General features: G+C 52.3%; 1 protein-coding gene across 1 annotated transcript; it reads left to right on the top strand.

Moving 5' to 3' along the window:
• Positions 1–12,392: 12,392 nt before the first annotated feature.
• Positions 12,393–13,334, top strand: LOC309683968 (olfactory receptor 14J1-like; the record flags this gene model as incomplete). The annotated part of the gene is made up of 1 exon (XM_082499935.1): positions 12,393–13,334. One exon carries the CDS (start codon positions 12,393–12,395, stop codon positions 13,332–13,334), a length of 942 nt encoding a protein of 313 aa, XP_082356061.1.
• Positions 13,335–18,114: the final 4,780 nt, after the last annotated feature.

Below are 18,114 nucleotides of genomic sequence, written 5' to 3'. Positions count from 1 at the left end.
CTCGCTTGCTCCCTACAGGCCTGCGTCTCAGCTGTGGAGAAACTGTCCCAACAATTGCCCCAGCACTGAAAAAAGGATGTCTTCCTCTCTCATACCGACCGACATCTCAGCTATTAAGAGTCAGCCTTTTTCTGCTCAAGGGAGAGGGTACTGGTGGCACACACCCTGTGCCACCCTGTGGTTCTATCTGCGTGACCAGGGGAAGGACATGAGGAAGTGGGATGGTGAACCTACACAGAGACTGGAAGTTTTTGTAGAAGAAGTGAAAAAAAAAAAACAAAAACAAAAAAGCCAAAAGGCAATCCATTTGCTATTTATTTATTTATTTTTATTGGCAATAGCCACATGCCATGACAGTCCACAGGCGACAATATTGCACCAGCTGAAACTCCCTGGTCCCCTCTGTAAGCTGATTCAGCAAATGGAGAGCCAAGGAGTGATCAGCAAGACTTGCTCACCCTTTAATAGTCCCAAATGGCCACTGCAAAGATCTAACCAAGAGTGGAGGCTAACCATGGACTTTTGTGGCCTGAACAAAGTCACACCACCACTGAGTGCTGCCACACCAGACATGATAGAATTCCAGTAGGAACTGGAGTCAAAGGCAGCCAAGGGGTATGCAACAATTGATACCACTGAGTTTCTTTCTTGGTCTCTTTGGCAGCAGAGTGCAGGCCAGAGTTTGCTTTCACCTGGAGGAGTACCCCGTACGCCTGGAATCGACTGCCCCAGGGGTGGAAACACAGCCCCACCATCTGCCATGGACTGATCCAGACTGCACTACTGCGCTCCCCAGAGGAGCAGGGGCTGGAGCCCCTTCTCAGGACAGACTGCTTGCCAAGAAGCTACAGCCATGCGGGAAGCTCAGGAGGCTTTTTCTGGCACTTCACTCGGCATTTGTTTTGACATATGCGGTGATTTTCTGTGACTATTCTTTCTGCACAGAATATCCTAAAAAGACAACCATTTCATAAAAGATGGTCGTAAAGTCCCTGTTAAAGGACAGGAAAGATCCCCATGAGCTGTGGAGGAAGACAGGGAGATTGTAATAAGCACCAGGAAGATCCAGAAAGCTCAAGATCCTGTCTGAAGAGTGAGTGGCTCTGAGCAGCAGTGATTGGCCTTGTGTAGGACTTGACTGGCTGCCAGGTGCCCACCGAGCTGTTCTGTCACTCCCCCTCCTCAGTAGGACAGGGGGAGAAAATAAAATGAAAAGCTCATGGGTTGAGATAAGGACAGGGAGATCGCTCACCAGTTACCATCACAGGCAAAACAGACTTGTAATTTATTGCCAATCAAACAGAGGAGGATAATGAGACCAAAGAACAACATCTGGATATATAATATCTGTCCTCTAGTAGATGGGGTAGGTTACGTAGTAACCAAGGATGAGGAAAAGGCTGAGGTACTTAATGCCGTCTTTGCCTCAGTCTTCAGCAGTAGGACCAGTTGTTCCTTGAATTCTCCGACCCCTGAGCTAGAATACAGGGATGGGGAGCAGAGTGAAGCCCCTGTAGTCCAAAGGGAAATGGTGAGGGACCTGCTTCAGCACCTGGAGGTGCACAAATCTATGGGGCCGGATGGGATCCATCCAAGGGTGCTGAGGGAGCTGGCGGAAGTGCTCACCGGCCCACTGTGCATCATTTATGAACAGTCCTGGATAACTGGGGAGGTCCCAGCTGACTGGAGGTTGGCAAATGTGACACCCATCCATAAGAAGGGCCGGAAGGAGGATCCAGGGAACTACAGGCCAGTCAGTCTGACATCGGTGCCTGGGAAGGTCATGGAGCAGATCATCCTCAGTGCCATCACACGGCACATGCAAGAGAACAGGGTGATCAGGCCCAGTCAGCATGGGTTTGTGAAAGGCAGGTCATGCCTGTCAAACCTGATCTCCTTCTATGACAAGGTGACCCACTTAGTGGACGAGGGAAAAGCTGTGGATGTTATCTACCTGGATTTTTGCAAGGCTTTTGACACCGTTTCCCATAGCATTCTCCTGGAGAAACTGGCTGCTCATGGCCTTGACAGGTATACTCTTCGTTGGGTAAGAAACTGTCTGGATGGCCGTGTCCAGAGAGTGGTGGTAAATGGAGTTAAATCCAGTTGGTGTCCAGTGACGAGTGGTGCCCCCAGGGATCGGTGCTGGGGCCCGTTCTCTTTAATATCTTTATCAACGATCTGGATGAGGGGATCGAGTGCACCCTCAGTAAGTTCGCAGACGACACTAAACTGGGGGGGCGTGTTGATCTGCTTGAGGGTAGATTGGCTCTGCAGAGGGATCTGGACAGGCTGGACAGATGGGCTGAGGCCAATGGTATGAGGTTCAACAAGGCCAAGTGTCGGGTCCTGCACTTGGGTCACAACAACCCCATGCAGCGCTACAGACTGGGGGCGGAGTGGCTCGAAAGCTGCCTGGCAGAAAAGGACCTGGGGGTGTTGGTGGACAACCGGCTGAGCATGAGCCAGCAGTGTGCCCAGGCAGCCAAGAAGGCCAACACCATCCTGGCCTGCATCAGGAATAGTGTGGTGAGCCGGACTAGGGAAGTAATCACCCCCCTGTACTCGGCACTGGTGAGGCCTCACCTCGAGTACTGTGTTCAGTTTTGGGCCCCTCACTACAAGAAGGACATTGAGGTGTTGGAGCGTGTCCAGAGAAGGGCTACAAAGCTGGTGAAGGGTCTGGAGGACAAACCTTATGAGGAACGACTGAGGAATCTGGGGTTGTTTAGCCGGGAGAAGAGGAGGCTGAGGGGAGACCTTATCACCCTCTACAACTACCTGAAAGGAGGTTTTAGAGAGATGGGAGCTGACCTCTTCTCCCTGGCGACAAGTGATAGGACAAGAGGAAATGGGTTCAAGTTATGTCAGGGCAGGTTTAGATTAGATGTTAGGAAGCATTTTTTCACTGAAAGGGTTATTAAACATTGGAATAAGCTGCCCAGAGAGGTGGTGGATTCACCATCCCTGGAGGTGTTTAAGAAAAGGGTAGATGAGCTGCTTAGGGAAATGGTTTAGGAGTGGTGGTGTTTTTATCAGGGTAGGTTAATGGTTGGACTTGATGATCTTAAAGGTCCCTTCCAACCTCACTGATTCTATGATTCTATGATTCTATGATCTAAAAAGACATTCCCTCCATTCCTCCCTTCTTCCCAGCATCAGCCTTGCTCCTGACTGCTCTACGTCCTCTCCCAGAGTGATGCAGGAGGGTGGGGAATGGGGATTGTGTTCCTTTTGTATCGCTTGTTTGTGCCACTCGTTCCTCCTCATGCTCTTCCTCTGGTTCCTTCCAGAAGCCTCCTGCAGTGTGGGCTCTCCACAGCGCTGCAGCTTCCTTCAGGGCACATCCACCTGCTCTGCTATGCCATCCTCAACAGGCTGTAGGCGGATACGTGCTCCACTCTGGATATCCACAGCCTCCATGGGCTGCAGGGGTCAGCCTGCCTCACCATGGTCTTCCCCACGGGCTGCAGAGGAATCTCTGCTCTGGCACCTGGAGCACCTCCTCCTCCTCCTTCTTCACTGACCTTGGTGATTGCAGAGTTCTTTCTCTCACATATTCTCACTCCCCTCTCAGCTGCTGTTGCGCAGCCATTTTTTACTCCTTTTTAAATGTATTATCACAGAGGCACTGCCACTGTCGCTGATTTGCTCAGCTTTGGCCAGCAGTGGGTCTGTCTCATAGCTGCCTGGAACTGGCTCTGCCCAACGTGGGGGCAGCTTCTGGCATCTGCTCACAGACGCCACCCTGGAGTGCCCCCCTACCAAACCTCTGCCACGTAAAGCCAATGCAGTGTGTCTGGGAAGGTGGGTCAGGGGATGTCAGTGAGTAACAAGGTGATGGCCGATGGCTTTAGCAAATCCTCACAAGCAAGCTTAAAGATCATCAACCAGGATTGGGCATCCCGCTTGGTGAAACACATCAAGGTCTTTCAGAGCCACTTCAGCATTTAATTTTCCACCTGTAACCAGTGCCTCTGACTGCCTGTTTCACCAGCCCCCAGGGACCATCTCCTGGTCAGGTCAGGCCCTCCATGCTCTTTTCAGTGATGGCCCTCAGTGGGGCCTGCTGACATGCTCAGAAACTTGAAGGTTTGCTGCTGACTCTTTACTTCCATAGAAGCTTGTTCCACCTTTCAATAACTGCAGTTCAAACATTTGACACCAGAGGGCTCATAAACACCCAAAAAGCCCTAACAAGCCAAGTCTTGGGGCAGAGTTTTCCTCAAGTCCTCAGTTCTCATGTGGTTGATTAGAGAGATTTCAAGAGCCCACTCAAAGTGAAAAGAGTTGAATAATAAATAACAATAACAAAGCATTTGTTCTTTTTCTCATACTCCTTTTTTTTCTGCTTACAGATTTAGTGAGGTCAGCAATCCATTGGGGATGCTGTTCCTGAGCGCCTCCAAATGGACAGCCTTAGACCAATGGAAAAAAATGTTTTTCTGTCAAGCACAGATCCCAAGGCCCACCACAACACTCCCTGCTCGGACTCTCTCAGTCTTCCCTTTTTTTGCCAACTATGAGTCACATGGTGAATTCACGAACTCCCTCAATTCACAGAAGGAAGCAAAGAGACACAGTTAATGAAGTGCTCTACTTTGAATAGCCAAACCTGCACTCATCCCAATGCATCAGGGATAAAGGATCCATTTCAAGTAGACTCTGCAGCACCTACACCAACTCCTGTTTAATTCCCTGCAGGGTAGAGTACAGGTGGCTCCTTTGCGGGTGGAGGCAGGGATGAGAGCGATCTCCTCTAATGTTGGAGAGCTGGGGTGCCATTGCCCAGGCTTCCTTTCCTACCCAAGGAAGAGAAACCAGTTGTCTCAACTGTGATGCTTTGACACAGCCTGTCTGGTGACCAGCTCCTGCTCCAGAAGTGCTCCTGTAGATCATGGGTCACCAGGGGGTCCCAGTCCTATGTTGGGACTTCAGAGCTGCAGCTCTTGCCCTTCTGGCTCTTCCTGGGCATCTACCTGGCTGCCCTCCTGGGCAACGGCCTCATCATCACTGCCATCGCCTGCGACCACTGTCTCCACACCCCCATGTACTTCTTCCTCCTCAACCTCTCCCTCCTCGACCTGGGCTCCATCTCCACTACTGTCCTAAAATCAATGGCCAATTCCCTCTGGGACACCAGGCCCATCTCCTATTTCGGATGTGCTGCTCACATATTTTAGATTCTCTTTCTAGTTGTAGAAGACTATTTCATTCTCACTGTCATGGCCTGTGACCGCTACGTGGCCATCTGCAAACCCCTGCACTATGGGACCCTCCTGGGCAGCAGAGCTTGTGTCCACATGGCAGCAGCTGCCTGGGGCGGTGGGTTTCTCTGTGCTCTGCTGCACACTGCACATACATTTTCAATACCTCTCTGCCACGGCAATGCTGTGGACCAGTACTTCTGTGAAATCCCCCAGATCCTCAAACTCTCCTGCTCAGACTCCTGCCTCAGGGAAGCTGGGGTTTTGTTGGGTAGTGCTTTTCTTTGGTTTATCTTAGTGCATCCGGGAGGCTGAGAAGGAGATAGCTCGTTACAAGCACAGCCTGAAGTGGACCCACAGCACACGGCCAAACAGCCAAAAATTCCCACTCTGTCACACAGAAGGGAGGGGCACCAGTGACACAGGGGAATGGAAGCTTGTTACTGCAAAGACCAGCAGGAGGAAGAGACTTCCCCCAAAACCTGAGGTGCCCTTGCAGAACCGCTTCACTGCTCTGCAGAGTGAAGAGGAAAAACCCACTGCATCAGGAGAGGCGCTGGAGCTGAGTAAGGCCACCCGATCTGCCCCCCGTGTAACAACCAGTGCAACTCAGAAAAGGCGACGGGTGATAGCAGTAGGCGACGCTCTTCTGAGAGGCACGGAGGCACCCATTCGCTGACCTGACGCACCCTCTGGAGAGGTGTGCTGCTTAGCGGGGGCTCGTATCAGGGATGGCGCTGAGAGCAGTCCTCTGGCTGTTATCTGCTGCTGCTGTTTCACGTGGGCACCAGTGATGCATCCGGGAGCAGCCTGAAGACTACCAAGAAAGACTATAGAGCCATGGGAGCAGCGGTCAGGGACTCTGGGGCGCAGGTGGTTGATTCATCCATCCTCCCAGTCAAAGAGAAGGGTTTGAAAGGTCCAGTCAAAGCTGGCCAGTCAATAAATGGCTACAGGACTGGTGCCACAGCCAGGGGTTTGGCTGCTTAGACCATGAGACTCACTTTGAGAAACCGGGTCCCCTGGGGCCTGATGGGGTCCATCTGTCAGAGAAGGGGAAGACCAGCTGGAGGGCATGGAGCTCCACCTGGGGATGGATAAGGAGCAGATCAAGAGCTTGTGGGTCAGGATTAAAGGGAGGGCAGGGACAGGTGACATTACAGTGGGGGTCTGACACAGGCCACCCCACCAGGAAGACTGTACTGATGAGGCCCTCTATAGGCAGATTGGAGCAGCCTCACATTCACAAGCCCTGGTCCTCATGGGGGACTTCAGTCACCCTGATATCTGTGGGAGGGAGAACACAGCAGGGCATAAGCAATCCAGAAGGTTCCTGCAATGCGTCGATGACAACTTCCTTCTCCAAGTGACAGAGGAGCCAATGAGGATAGGGACCATGCTGGACCTTGTTCTCACCAACATGGAGGGGCTGGTGGGGAATGTGAAGCTCAAGGGCAGCCTTGGCTGCAGTGATCATGAGATGGTGGAGTTGAAGAGCCTTAGGGCAGCGAGGAGGGTGCACAGTAAGCTCACTACCCCGGACTTAATGAGGGCAGACTTGTGCCTCTTCAGGGATCTGCTTGGCAGAGTAGCATGGGATAAAGCCCCGGAGGGAAGAGGAGCCCAAGGCAGCTGGCTAATATTCAAGGATCACCTCCTCCAAGCTCAGGAGCGATGCATCCCAACAAAGAGGAAGTTGGGCAAAAATGCCAGGAGGCCGGCATGGGTGAACAAGGAGCTCCTGGGCAATCTCAAAGAGAAAAAGGAAGCCTACAGAGGGTGGAAGCAAGGGCAGGTAGCCTGGGAGGAATACAGAGAAATTGTCCGAGCAGCCAGGGATCAGGTTAGGAAAGCTAAAAGACAGATAGAGTTATATATGGCCAGGGGCATCAAGGGCAACAAGAAAAGCTTCTATTGATATGTCAGTGACAAAAGGAAGATGACGGAAATTGTGGGCCCTCTCAGGAAGGAAATGGGAGACCTGGTAACCTGGGACATGGAGGAGGCTGAGGTACCCAATGACATTTTTTCCTCAGTATTCACTGGCAGGGGCTCCAGCCACACCACCCAAGTCACAGAAGGCAAAGGCAGAGACTGGGAGAGTGAGGAACTGGCCACTGTAGAAGACCAGGTTCAAGACCATCTGAGGAACGTGAAGCTGCACAAATACATGGGCCCTAATGAGATTCATCTGTGGGTCCTGAGGGAACTGGCAGATGCTCTTCTACCTGCCCTACACTTTTTCGACCCTCAACCTTTGCAGTGGCACAAGCCTGGTCTGCCAAACACCTTCACTCCTGTCAGGTTTGTACAAGGCCCACACACATCTGGGCATGCCCAGTGTAAGCTGGCCTCCACCCAAACCTGGAGCCCCCTGGCCTTGGAGGCTGTGAGGGGCCAGGTCCCCTCTGTCCGGGGCTGGGCACAGCTTCTCCCTGGGAACTTCCCTGAGGAGCACTCCTCGTGTGTGTCAGCCTGGCCCAGGTGGCAGAGTGGCTGCTGGGGCAGGGCTGAAGTAGCTCAGCTGGGAGAGCGTTAGACTGAAGATCTAAAGGTCCCTGGCTCAACCCCGGGCTTCAGCAATGATTTTCTCCCTTTCATTTTTGCAGAGCCCCTCTGCCTTCTTCCAGCCTGCCCCAGCCATGCTTGTTCCATCACCTCTTGCCAGAGCACTGGCACTGCCCTGGAGCTGTGAATCTGTGGCTTAGAAGGAGCCTTCCTCCAGGGCCACAAGTCCCCATCCTCCCCCTGGGCAGGAGTCTCCATTCAGTGCTGCTTTGTGGGGGATGTCCAGCTGTCCCCCCTTCCCTGCTCCACAGAGATGGGGATGTCTCCTCTGTAGGGTCTCGGCAAAGACCCTGTTCCTCTCCTCTTTGTCACACTTGATGGTGCACACTCTGCTCCCCTCCTCGTGCACCTCCTTCACTTTGTCTTCAGTTCCCAGACCAGAGGCCACCGTACCCCCAGTCCCAGGGACAGGCACTCCCTGGAGCCGAGCCCTGGATGGCAGCATCCTTCCCGCGGGGGGGTGTTACAGCCACACCTCTGATGTGCCCAGGACAGTTGGCAAAGCCATGCTGAGGGTCACCCACTGCCCTGCATGGGTGCCAGGGTTGTTTAGTCCCACTCTGTCCTGAGCAGAGTTTCTTGCCCCCCTTTGCTCCCCTGCTGCAGTGATTGATAAAACACCTACGTGCCCCTCTCTGGGCATCAGCCCCATGGAGATGGAAGCCTGCCCTTCACCCCACCTCCAGGGATGCTGCGGGGCGAGGGGTGCAGGAGGAGGCCCAGTACCTGGAGAGACTTTGTGAGATTTCTGCCCCCATGTTCCCCCCACCACACACCCTGGGGTGTCATAAGAGCCTGGGGGCACCTCACCCCAAGGAGGCCATGTCCCTCACCCTGTTGTACTGCTCCTCCTGTGGAGCTGGGGGCAGTTGTGGCACAGAGTTGTGTTGTCCTGGGTGGCAGAGGAGGCTCAGGGGAAGAGGTTTGTTCCTCTCCATCCAAACACCCCAGGGTGAACCAGAGCATGGGAGCAGTGCCTGCAGCAAGAGCCTCCTTCTGCCCCATCACCCTGCAGAGATGCTGAAGCGGCAGTGCTCTGCAGTGAAGCCCTGTGCCAGGATCAGGCCCCAGTGGAGAGGCAGTCCGGCCTTCCCCCATCGCAGGAGGATCCAAGTGCTGTTTTGTGCAGAGGGTCCCCGGGCACCCAGGGGACAACAGAGCTGCTGTGTCATAGACATGTCGTGGGAGCAGAATGTCTCTTCTACTGGCAAGTGTCAAGGGGATGTTGCTCAGTGGTCAAGCGCCCACTGTGCATGTGGGAGGTCCCTGGTTTGATCCCCGGCATCTCCAAGGGTGTTCTTCTCTGAATCCCCAGCCTCAGGCGGGCACAGGTTGGAGCTGGAGCCTCTGGTCCTCTCCAGGCACTGTGGGCCTGCCCTGCCCACCCAGGGCCTGGCTGTGGGGTGAGGAGGGCTCTGCCTCTTTTGAGCCCCCTCTCAGAAGAGAGGCAGGCGGCTGTGCTGGACCTGAGCTCAGGTCATTGCCTGCACCACAGACCCACCCCACCCAACACCCAGGGACAAGGTTGGGCAGCAGAGTGCCTGTGAGGAGATCTCAGGGAGGGGGGAGACATCAGCAGCACACAAGGAATCCTTTCTGGCTGCACTGAGAGATGTGGTGTGAGGGTGCTGCTCCAGCTCGGGTGTCCTGTGGGAACAGAGCCATGCTGCCGTGGTCTGAGTCTGAGATGGTCCTGTCTCCAGGTGGAGATCCCACACCACGTGGGAAGCACCCCTCTGTGCCAGCAGGTAGGGGTGTCTGATCTGGATGAACCTGGACAGGCCTGTGGGAATCCCAGCTTGAGGGATGACACCTCTTACCCCGACCCTGTCTCCAGGTCCTCTTCCCTCTGCCATCACCACTGGCTTGAGCAGAGCCTCAGCTCAGGGCACCCGGAGCTGTTGAGGTCAGGCACAGCCCTGCAGAGGTGGAACTGGGGGGGCCAGAACCCACCTCTTGTTCTGGGGGGTTTTGGGGGTCTCTGTTCACCCACGTGCCAGTGGGAACAGGGAGGCACAGGCCTGTCCACAGCTGTGCAGAAGAGAGGAGGACACGGAGATGGTAGATGGTTCCTCAACTTTTCCCCCCCCAAAACTACCTGCAACCAAAATGGGGTGTGAGACAGCCTTTCACTGCAGGGTTTCCAGTCCCCAGCAACAGTGGGACCAAATTCAAAGAAATGAGGTATAAAAGTGAAGCAAAGAAGAAGAGAGGTTGGGAAATCTTCTCAACGTGAGATGATGGGTGCCAGGATGGACACTGACCTGTAAACTCAATCTGCCCCAGTTGGTGACCATGGAGAAGAGCCCAGTGTCCTTCTCAGGCCACGTCCCCACCAGCCCTTCCCTCCCACAGCTGTGACAGTTCTCCCTGACTCTGGCAACTGGCAGAGCTTTGCCTCCTCCTCCTCCTAATAGAGATGTGTGAGGGGGCAGAACACCTGAGCAGAAAGAGCCCGTTTCATGGCATTTTGGGGCCTGAACAGTCTGGCCCTGCAGGCTGGGTCCGGTCAATGTGGCAAAGCGGGATTGTCACTGTGCCCTGGGTCTGTGCCTGCTCCTGCAGCTCCCACGGACCTGCCTGAGAGATGGGAGGGTGAGACCCCAACCCTCTGCACTGCTACCCCACGCTGGGCAGAGAGCGGCTGTGGAAAGCCCATGGGAGAGCAGCATTCCCAGGGTCCATCTTGGACCACTCTCCACCATCTTTACCAAGTCTTGGGAAACGGGCGAGGTGCCTGAGGACTGGAGGAAAGCAAATGTCACTCCAGTCTTCAAAAAGGTCAAGAAGGAGGACCCGGGTAACTATAGACCGGTCAGCCTCACCTCCATCCCTGGGAAACTGATGGAGCAGCTTATCCTTGGTGCCCTCTCAAGGCATATCAAGGATAAGAGGGTTATTAGGGGCAGTCAGCATGGCTTTTCCAAGGGGAAGTCATGCTTGACCAACCTCATAGCCTTTTATGAGGAAATAACGAGGTGGATGGATGATGGCAGAGCGGTGGATGTGGTCTACCTTGACTTCAGTAAAGCATTTGACACGGTCTCCCACAGCATCCTCATGGCTAAACTGAGGAAGTGTGGACTGGATGACCAGATAATTAGGTGGACTGCGAACTGGCTGAAGGAGAGAAGCCAGAGAGTCGTAGTCAATGGGGCAGAGTCCAGTTGGAGGCCGGTAACCAGCGGAGTGCCTCAAGGGTCGGTACTGGGGCCCATATTATTCAATATATTCATTAATGATTTAGATGAGGGAATTGAGTGTACTATCAGCAAGTTTGCTGATGACACTAAGCTAGGAGGAGTGGCTGACACGCCAGAGGGCTGTGCTGCCATCCAGAGAGACTTGGACAGGCTGGAGATTTGGGCAGGGAATAACTTCATGAAATACAACAAGGGAAAGTGTAGGGTCCTACATCTGGGCAGAAACAACCCCAGGTTCCAGTATAGGATGGGGAGCTACCTGTTAGAGAGCAGTGTAGAGGAAAGGGACCTGGGGGTCCTGGTGGACAGCAGGATGACCATGAGCCAGCACTGTGCCCTTGTGGCCAAGAAGGCCAATGGCATCCTGGGCTGTATTAGAAGGGGGGTGGTTAGCAGATCGAGAGAGGTCCTCCTTCCCCTCTACTCTGCCCTGGTGAGACCGCATCTGGAATATTGTGTCCAGTTTTGGGCCCCTCAGTTCAAGAAGGACAGAGAGCTGCTGGAGAGAGTCCAGCGTAGGGCAACTAAGATGATTAAGGGAGTGGAGCATCTCCCTTATGAGGAAAGACTGAGGGAGCTGGGTCTCTTTAGTATGGAGAAGAGGAGACTGAGGGGTGATCTTATTAGCGTTTATAAATATATAAAGGGGGAATGTCATGAGGATGGAGCCAGGCTCTTCTCAGTAGCGACCAGTGATAGGACAAGGGGTAACGGATTCAAGCTGGAACACAAGAGGTTCCACTTAAATTTGAGAAGAAACTTCTTCTCAGTGAGGGTGACAGAGCACTGGAACAGGCTGCCCAGGGAGGTTGTGGAGTCTCCTTCTCTGGAGACATTCAAAACTCGCCTGGACGCCTTCCTGTGCAACCTCATCTAGGTGTTCCTGCTCCGACAGGGGGATTGGACTAGATGATCTTTTGAAGTCCCTTCCAATCCCTAGCATACTGTGATACTGTGATACTGTGAGTGTAGTCCAGTGTTGCCTTCTCCCCAAGGGCTGAGGAGTGAACTGGCTCTGCTCACATCGCTACAGTTTTAAAACATCCAGGAGTTTCCTTGAGGTTTTCCTGCAGGAATATGCTGAGCAGCTCCACTTCATTCCAAGTGGATGACACATGAGGTAAAGACTGAATTTCAGAAGCTGTCACGCCCTTTTCCAAATCCCGGCTGCTGTGGAGCAGGGATGACACCTTGGGAGCCCACAAGAAGCTCCCAAGCCCACAACTCGGACAGCATAAACCAGAGCTCCAACACGGGAGATTCAAAAAGTCCCTAGAAAAAAGGAGAGAGGTGATGTGTGTTTTCAGGGGTTGAGGATTTGAAGGGCAGGGAATGGGAAGAGATTTGCTCAGAGCTGTCCTGAGTTGTGAGTGTGCTTTCTCAGTCAGCAGTACCTCGTGAATCAAGGGATCAGATGTCCAACGGCAGCTCCATCACTGAGTTCCTCCTCCTGGCATTCGCAGACACACGGGAGCTGCAGCTCTTGCACTTCTGGCTCTTCCTGGGCATCTACCTGGCTGCCCTCCTGGGCAACGGCCTCATCATCACTGCCATCGCCTACGACCACCGCCTCCACACCCCCATGTACTTCTTCCTCTTCAACCTTTCCCTTCTTGACCTGGGCTGCATCTCCACCACTGTCCCCAAAGCCATGGCTAATTCCCTCTGGGACACCAGGGCCATCTCCTATGGGGGATGTGCTGCACAGGTATTTGTATTTCTATTTTTCATCTCAGCAGAATATTATCTTCTGACCCTCATGGCCTATGACCGCTATGTGGCCATCTGCAAACCCCTGCACTATGGGACCCTCCTGGGCAGCAGAGCTTGTGTCCACATGGCCGCAGCTGCCTGGGGCAGTGGGTTTCTCAATGCTCTGCTGCACACTGCACATACATTTTCAATACCACTATGCCATGGCAATGTTGTGGACCAGTTCTTCTGTGACGTCCCACAAATCCTGAAACTCTCCTGCACTGATTCAGACTATCTCAAGGAACTAAGGCTTCTTGTGTTTAGTACCTCTTTTACTTTTGTGTTTTTTGTTTTCATTGTGGTGTCCTATGTGCAGATCTTCAGGGCTGTGCTGAGGATGCCCTCAGAGCAGGGACGGCACAAAGCCTTTTCCACGTGCCTCCCTCACTTGGCTGTGGTCTCCCTGTTTATCAGCACTGGAACTGTTGCTTACCTGAACCCGTCCTCCATCTCCTCCTCATCCCTGGATTTAGTGGTGTCATTTCTGTACTCAGTGGTGCCTCCAGCAGTGAATCCCCTCATCTACAGCATGAGGAACCAGGAGCTCAAGGATGCCCTGAGGAAACTATTGCAATATACAATTTCAGCATCAATGAGATAACTGTCTGTCTCCTATGACTCCCAGCATATTCACAGCATACAGCAGGATGTTCATGAGCTTCTCTTTTTCTTTCTTTCTTTCTTTCTTTCTTTCTTTCTTTCTTTCTTTCTTTCTTTCTTTCTTTCTTTCTTTCTTTCTTTCTTTCTTTCTTTCTTTCTTTCTTTCTTTCTTTCTTTCTTTCTTTCTTTCTTTCTTTCTTTCTTTCTTTCTTTCTTTCTTTCTTTCTTTCTTTCTTTCTTTCTTTTTTCTTTCTTTCTTTTTTCTTTCTTTCTTTCTTTTTTCTTTCCCTTTCTTTCTTTCTCCTTCTCTTTTTCTTTCTTTATATTCTTTCTTCTTTTCCTTTCTTTTTCTTCCTTCTTTTCTTTCTTTCCCTTTATTGCCTCCATCCTTCCTCTGTTTTGCTCTTTTTCTCTTGATTCCTTTCTTTTTCTTTCTCTCCTTTGTTCCTTCATTTCCTTGTTCATTCCCTCATTCCCTTATTCATTCATTGGTTCGTTTTTTCCTTCTTTCCTTTTTCTTCCTTCTTCTCATATTTTCTCTCTTTCTCTCTTTCTTCTCTTTCTCTCTTTCTTCTCTCTATCTCTGTTTCTCTCTTTGTTAGACCTGTGGTAATATTATTCCTAATCTCACTTCTTAAGCATTTAGGTGTATTTTCTTGCCCAGTGACCTGGTGTACATGAGAAGCCAGATTCCCCCTGTAGTTGAAACAAAACAGAGGCGGCAGCAGAAAATCAAGTTTTAAACCCCCTGTTTCTGAAAACTTTCCTGGAGCTGAGGGTGAATCTCCTCGGACTCTGCAGTCCCAGCATGGGCTGTAAGCAAGCAGAAGGACAGGGGATTTTCCACTGGAGAGGGATTCATGATACCCTGTTGTACTGGCTTTTGATGGGATAATTTTTTTTATAGTGGCTAGTATGGGGATATGTTTTGGATTTGTAGTGAAAACAGTGCTGATAATATGGGGACAGTTTAGCTATTGCTGAGCAGGGTAACACAGCGTCAAGGCTTTATCTGGTCCTCTTAGTTCCCTGAGAGCGAGTAGGCTGGGGGTGCACAAGAAGTTGGGAGGGGACACAGCTGGACAGCTGACCCCAACTGACCCGAGGGATATCCCATACCATATGACGTCGTGACCAGCAATACAACCTGGGGAAAGAAGAAGGAAGTGCGGGATGTTTGGAATTATGGTGTTTGTCTTCCCAAGTAACCATTACGCTTTCCTGGAGTTGGCTGAACACCTGCCTGATGTTTGGAAGTACTGAAAGAGTTCTTGATTATGCTTTGCATACACACACAGCTTTTGCTTTACCTATTAAACTGCCTTTCTCTCCACCCTTGATTTTTCTCAGGTTTGTCCTTCCGATTCTCTCCGCCATCCCACCCAGCGGGGAGGGAGCCAGGGGCTGTGTGGTTCTTCGCTGCCTACTGGGGTTAAACCATGACACCTCTTTGAAACACCACACGCCAGATTTAGCGCAGCACTCAAACGCAGAGGCACTGGAAATACCCCACGGTCCTACCAAGCCCCTTCCTTGGCCATACGCCCATCAGGAAGTGGAAGCTGGAAGGGGGCTCATCGGCAGTGATCCCTGTCCGTCTGAGTCTGCTTCCCACCCTGACCATCACAGCCAGTGCAGGGGCACCCCGTAGCCCCAGGGCACCACAGTCCTCGCCCGCTAAAGAGCAGCACTTTCAGCTCAGGGCCCTGTGGGGAGCATGGGCAGGAGTGCAAAAAGAGCCGGCCAAGCCAGCACGGACACACTCACATGGGAAAAGGCTCTCTGTGATCAGGGGTGTCCCAGGAGAGGAGCAGGAGACCATGTGTGTGGAGGGGATGAAGAAAAAGAGCAACCCATTCCCATGTGTCCAACTGGGGCAGGCTGCTGTGCCGCTGGCAGAGCAGGAGCTGCAAAAGGAGCCCCAGGGCAAGGACCCTCCTGCTGTCCTGGGGAGCGGGGCTAGCACAGGGGGGCTGCAGGCTGCTGGTGAAGGGCACCTCCTGGGCCTGACAGCAGGAGAGGCACTGAAACAGACCTCTCTTTCATCCTTCCACGTCCAGCCTGCAGCCCTGGGGCTGATGGGGAAGCTGAGACCCCTCTCTGTCCCCAGCAGCTGCTGTGCCCTTCCGTGGGGCTGTGGGCTGAGTGCCCAGCGCTCTGCAGCACCTTGCGGCAGGCACTGCTGTGAGTTCAGCCCAGACTGGGCTGCTCTGCTGGGCTGGGAAGATGGCAGGGGAGGTGGGGAGAGCAGGGGAGGGCCTGGGCTGAGCTGGAAAGTGCCTGGGAGAGGAAAATGCCAGTGCAGAGCTCAGCTGTGTGTGAAGAGTGGGTGCACACCGCAGTGTTCTCACACAACCAGGCCTTCTGGCAGAGACATGAAGGACCAGGAGAACAGGACCTGGTCTTTGTCATGGTCCCTGGACATACCAGGGAAGCTGCCCCAGGGTACTCATCACCAACCAACCCCTCACGGCTGCCACTGCCAGCAATAGCCACTCACCTCAGCTCAGAAAGGTTTTTTTCCCTCCACCGAGGGACACTGAGTGACTACATCAGAAGTTTATTTCTGCATTACAGATATTGGAATACATATTGCGTCTGTGTGAAGAAACAAACATGAGTGAACACAAGTGCCATCAGCCCCTCCTGGGAGTGTCCTCTTGTGGGAAACTGAGTTTCTTGAGATCACTTCAGTGTTTGAGTAACAACCCCTGGTAACCACCAGTGGGATGTGTGTCCTTGAATGTAGGTCATAAGGACATAGAGCTGTATCACCAAAGATCACCAAATGGTTCAGGTTAAAAGGACCTTTAAAGATCATCTCATCCGATCCCCTTGCCACCAGCAGGGACAGCTTCCACTAGATCAGGCTGCCAAAAGCAATTTCCAACATGAGTCTGAACACTTCCAATGATGGGGCATCCACAGCCTCTCTTGGCAACCTATTCCCCTGTCTCACCACAATCATCATAAAATATTTCTTCCTCATGTCCTGTGTTATCCTTCCTTCTTTCTGTTTAAACCCCTCGCCCCTTGCCCTGTCACTCTCGGCCCTGGTAAAACATCTGTCTTTCTATAAGCCCCCTTCATATCCTGAAAGGCCACAAGAAATTGTCCGTGGAGCCTTCCCTTCTCCAGGATGAACAATCCACACTCTCTGCAGCCTTTCTTCATGGGAGAGGTCTTCTCGGCCTTGCATCATTTTTGTGGACTGTGCTAACATGTCTACATCTTTCTTGTGCTGGGGACACCAGAGCTGGACACAGTATTCCAGGGGGGGTCTTACAAGAGCAGAGTGCATGGGGAGAATCACCTCCCGCGACCTACTGGCCACACTTCTTTTGATGCAGCCCAGGATACGGTTGGCTTTACGGGTTGCAAGTTCATATTGGAAGGTCATGTTCAAGTTTTCCCTCACCAGTATCGCCAGGTCCTTCTCCGCAGGGCTGCTCTATATAACCCAGCCTCTCTTGATGTTGGGGATTGCCCCGACCTAGGTGCAGGGCCTTGCCTTTGGCCTGGCTGAACTTCATGAGGCTCACACGGGCCCACTCCTGCAGTCGCTCAAAGTCCCTCTGGATGGCATCCCTTCCCTCTAGCGTTATCAACTGCACCACTCATCTTGCTGTCATCTGACCACCTGCTGAGGCTGCACTCAATCCCACGCTGTGTCGTTGATGAAAATATTCAATAGTACTGGTCCCCTTGAGGGACACCACTTGTTACTGGTTTCCACTTTGCACATTGAGACACTGACTGTATTGGACACCACCATCCAGCACACTCCTTATCTATCTACCAGTCTATCCATCAGATCCATTTCTCTCCAATTTACTGTCAAGAATGTTGTGGGGCACCATGTCTAAGGCCTTACAGAAGTCCATGTAGATGACATCTGTTGCTCTTTCCCACGGATGCAGTCACTCCATTCTAGAAGGCCACTAGATTACTCAGGCACGATTTGCCCTTGGTGAAGCTTTGGGGGCTGTTTCTAGTCAACTCCCTGTCTTCCGCAGGTTACAACGTATTTTCCAGGAGGATCTGTTCCCTGATTTTACCAAGTACGGAGGTGAGGCTGACTGGTCAGCAGTTCCCAGGTTCCTCATTTTTATCCTTTCTAAAAATGGGCCTGATGCTTCCAGTTTTCCAGTCACTGGGGTCTCCAGCTGACTCCATGACGTTTGAAATATGGTGGAAAGTGGCTTGAAAACTGAATCAGTCAACGCCCTCAGCACTCTAAGATTTATCTGGTTGGGTCCCATGGACTTATGTACATTCAGGTTCCTTAGGTGACCTCAGACCTGATCTTCTGCTATGATTTGAGGGACTTCATTCTCCCAGTCCCTGCCTTGAAGTTCAGGGACTTGGTAGACAGGGGAGGAGTGACTGCCAGGGAAAATGGAAGCAAAGAAATGGTTGAGTACTTCTGCCTTCTCCTTGTCAGCTGTTACTAGATTTCCTGTCTCATTTATTAGGGCAGGTACATTGACTTTAAACTTCCTTTTCTGGAAAACATACCCATAAAAGCCATTCCTATTTTTATTTGCATCTGTTGCCAGTCTGAATAGTCTCTTGCCCCACTTGGCCAGTTGAGTCCCATCAGCCCCCCAAAAGATCCACCTACTCAAATCTCACTCCATGATCACAGAAGCCCAAACCTTGAGTGTGACACCAGCAGCCACAAAGCCAGGCATTCACCTGTTGGGTTTGTCTCCCCCTTCTGAAACCCCTTCCTCTGACTGGGAGGAGAGAGGAGAACACCACCTGTGCCCCTGATCCTT

This window comes from Vanellus vanellus, assembly GCF_965231255.1.
Source record: "Vanellus vanellus genome assembly, contig: HAP1_SCAFFOLD_35, whole genome shotgun sequence".
Lineage (NCBI taxonomy): Eukaryota > Metazoa > Chordata > Aves > Charadriiformes > Charadriidae > Vanellus > Vanellus vanellus.
The sequence above is the reverse complement of the archived record's forward strand: the minus strand, read 5'-3'. Positions and strand labels throughout refer to the sequence as shown.